The 3,780-nt window shown below is 42.6% G+C and overlaps 1 protein-coding gene across 1 annotated transcript; it reads right to left on the reverse strand.

The window, feature by feature from the left end:
• Nucleotides 1-571: 571 nt before the first annotated feature.
• kcnk12 (potassium channel, subfamily K, member 12) lies at nt 572-3,271 on the reverse strand. Its single transcript, XM_049481696.1, has one exon. The coding sequence runs from the start codon at nt 3,267-3,269 to the stop codon at nt 2,397-2,399; it is 873 nt and encodes a 290-aa protein (XP_049337653.1). The 5' UTR covers nt 3,270-3,271; the 3' UTR covers nt 572-2,396.
• Nucleotides 3,272-3,780: the final 509 nt, after the last annotated feature.

The following is a 3,780-nucleotide window of genomic DNA, read 5'->3' on the forward strand; positions in this document are numbered from 1 at the left end:
CAATCCATTACCATATTAAACCCTGCCATGAAAAGATGCTGTGTAACAGGTTTCAGTCCCGTTTATACTCAATTTTACAGACACCACTAAACCTAATCTGTTCTCAGGAACTGAATATTGAGGGAACATATTGAGGGAAATCTAATTGGTCAGCAAACAGTCTTTGCTAATCTGTCAACAGCGGTTTACAGCGGATATGTAAACGATTACACTGGGTCTTATCAGTCTATGTTCACACAATAGGTAAATGTGGCCCAAATCTGATTTTTTACGTCGTATGTGACACAGGTGTGTCATTCGTGTGGCAGTGTAAACAAAAAACACATTGAATCTGATATTTTCAATTACGCCACTTCGTTATGTGATATTGAAATCCGATACATATGAGAATCCCAGCAATGCAACTCTGTCAGAACGGCCAGATTGGAGAGGGAAAAACAGGATTGTGTGCATTGTTTCTAAAGATTCGGCTGAATGTGGCAACAGATCGTGGCTGCAGCATTAATGTAAAAAAAAAAATAAATAAATAAAAAAAACTGACCATAGCTAAAAAAAAAAAAGAAAAAATCTGGAACAAAATTCAATGTGATAAGCCTGAGATTCAGACGAGGATTAAAGTGAAACTTAGAGTGAAGCATTGCTCATTGCTCAGCTTACAGACTTGGTCATCACTAGACTGAGAGGAGCAGGATGGTCATTTCAACAAACTGCCCACCATGTAGACTTTTCCATCGGCCAGCTACCGTCACTTAAGCTTGCAGTGGTGTTGTGAATAAGAAACCTGCACAGCAGGATTATGATCTTTGACACACAGCAAGGATTTTCCAGGAATGTCTCAGACAGGTTGGAACACTTCCTGGGCCTGCCCGGTTGCCATATTTAGAGTGTAGAGCAGGATCTACAGGCCCAGCTGCAACATCAGCTGTAAATGTGCTGCAGGTTGCCATGCAGAACCTGTATGCCTCCTTGCTCAACTGCTGCTATCTCCTCTTGTATCTAGACTAGAGGTGCCAACAGGGTCCTAAAGCTTCCTCTACGGTTTTCTTTAATAAATATATTCTTTCACTCTAAAATTGTAATCACTTACATATATCATCAATACATTCACATCATACTAAGATTCATTTCATTCCAACACTCCTTCTTGGTGCATTATTCTTATTTTTGCCAATGAGTGTATTTAAGAGGGCCTGCCATTATAAATACCATTCAGATACACATGCTCTGCTTTTAAAATAAATCAGTCTGTTCATTATCAACAACTCAAAAGACAATCTAATAAAGTCTAATCTAATGTTCTTCATGCTCTCTGGGGGTTAAAGATGCTACAAACAGGTTCAAATTGGCCGTGAATGAAGACCTGGGCTGTGCTGGTGTCTACATTTAGATCTCTTAGCTGGGGTATTGTCAATGTCACACAGTGATGTGTGAAAATGCCATTTTACACACAAGAGATGGGCTGTTCAAGTTAAATTGGCCTAAATGCACTGGTCTACAAATGTTCTCCAAAGTGATCTACGTTAAAGGAACAATCAGAGGTCTAAATGACAGTATGTGTGTAAAATGGCTACAGCAGTTCAGTTCTGTGGCATGCCTGACCCTCCCCAGATGTGGAGCTCATACAGATTGCCAGATTTCTGTCTTGGTCCAGGTATTAACCTGCATATTTCAGATCAAATACTTTCTACATTGATAACTCTGCTGCACACAGATGGCTGAGTATGAATGCAAACACCTTAATGTTGTAATTAATTAAAACATATCTCCCCACTATGCTAGTCTTTGTGATAAATTACCTAGATATGGTGTGTGAACCTTACCTGAAGCTGAGTGCTCACTTGTTAAGGAGAGAATTAACCATGCTGTTTCTGCTGATCTAGTTTGCTTGCTCTCTTCCATGGCTGCAGTACACTGCCTGCTATTGTTTTCTATACCTGGCAACCTGTGGTGTGCATTTAGGACTGGGGATTGGCGGTGAGCGGGTTCAGAGGCTAAAACCCACACAATTTTCTACTCTGTGCCAGACAGTTCAAATAAAATACTGGCTGAAGCTCTGCTGTCAGGATCTGCTAGAGCTTAAACTCAGCATGTTTTCTTATTATCCGATCACTACAGAAAATATAATCCTTATTGTTCCTTTAACTAAAACATGTGATCTGGGGTTACGTACCTTACTCAACTGAGGTCAGATCCATGACATTTTGAGTCATAGTGAAATTCCCTGACCAGCCCAGAATCAACCCTGGCTCTAAAAGATATCCGAAATACTTCATGCATATCATGCTGTTTCACTGGAGCTCTTGTACAAGGCAAAGTCAGAATGAAACAGAAAATCTTTCCTACAGGGGAGTGCTACACCACTCTCCTATGTTGTTCTGCTGAACCATCAGATGGCTCTACCTAGTGTCACTAGTTTCTGCAAGTCTGTTGTTCATAATACCCAGGGCTCCAACTCCTCCAGAGAAGCCATTGTGCCTCGAGCTTCCACATATTGTCCTGGGGTAGCCATTTGCTGTCTCAGAGAGCTGCTTTTGCATGATGGCCAGTGAGATTTTATTTGAGCTTGTCAAGTCCCGCATGGAAATCATTTCACCAGATAGTCTCCTGCCCTCCGTGTCACTTCCCTCTGCATCTGGTGGGCGACCAAAGCGGCCCTGCCTGAGGCGTGAGCCGGGCCGGATAGCATTGCGTCGTCCTAAGAAAGCGTTAGCCTTGCAACGCTGGCAGCAAAGGCAACTCATCTTACCCAGCATCCAGTTCAGCACCTGTTTGATAACGATGGAGATGACGTTGAAGAGCGAGTAGATACAGCAGACGCCCGTCAGGATGAAGAAGAAGTTGGCCAGCCGATACAGGCCCTGGTAGCTGTAGGCTTCATTCTGGCTGCTGACCAGGTCTCCGAAGCCGATAGTGCTGAAGGTGACAAAGCAGAAGTACAGGGAGTCAAGGTAGGCCCAGCCTTCTACAGGGGTGTACATGGCTGAGGCACAACAGGAAATGATGATAGCTGACAGACCCAAGATCAGCATCACATGGTAGACAGAAGGCTTCCAGCCTGGCAGGCTGCTGGCTGCAAAGTCCTGGCATATCCCCGGTGGAAGAAGGCCGCTGGTGCGCAACCGACGCAGCCGAAACGCTTTCATCACCACAGCTAACAGAGTAATGATACGCTCCAGAAAGAGATTGAAGAACAGAATGGTGGCCGCACATCCAAGCAGGCCGTAGAAGATTAAGAACACTTTGCCCGCCACCGTCACGGGGGTTGTCATCCCAAAACCTAGAAGAAGAAAAACATGTCATGAGTCATGTGACAGCATTAAATCTCATTATGCATTAAGATATGATTTAGTTTGGTAAAGTTGGGACATCATGTTGTATTGCCTTTAGAGAGAGCAAAGGCCAATGTGGCTATGGCTACGTTCACACATCAGGTAAATGTGGCCCAAATCCAAACTTTTACCTCAATGCAGTGATGTCAGTAACACGTAACTAGTAACACGTTACTTTAATCTGACCATTTTTTTCAGTAATGTATAATCTAATGTTTTACTCTTTCCAATCCAGTAATCAGATTAAAGTTACTTATCCGTTACTTTTTTGCCATTTTCCTTAGTAAAAAGATACTGTAGCGTCCAACTGAATGTGTTGAAACGTAATGTATTCTGGGAAGTGTAGAGCCTAGGTGCTGCCTTGGCACATTAAGTTCTCTCTTTTGTTATTTTAGTATGGCCACCCATTTTATTCTTGTAATTTAACATAAAGTTACTTTTTAAAGAAGTA

Source organism: Astyanax mexicanus, chromosome 7 (assembly GCF_023375975.1).
Source record: "Astyanax mexicanus isolate ESR-SI-001 chromosome 7, AstMex3_surface, whole genome shotgun sequence".
Classification (NCBI taxonomy): domain Eukaryota; kingdom Metazoa; phylum Chordata; class Actinopteri; order Characiformes; family Acestrorhamphidae; genus Astyanax; species Astyanax mexicanus.

Bases quoted from the DNA above. Each gene is read 5' to 3' on its own strand.
- kcnk12 (XM_049481696.1), bottom strand. From the start codon at position 3,269: ATGACAACCCCCGTGACGGTGGCGGGCAAAGTGTTCTTAATCTTCTAC.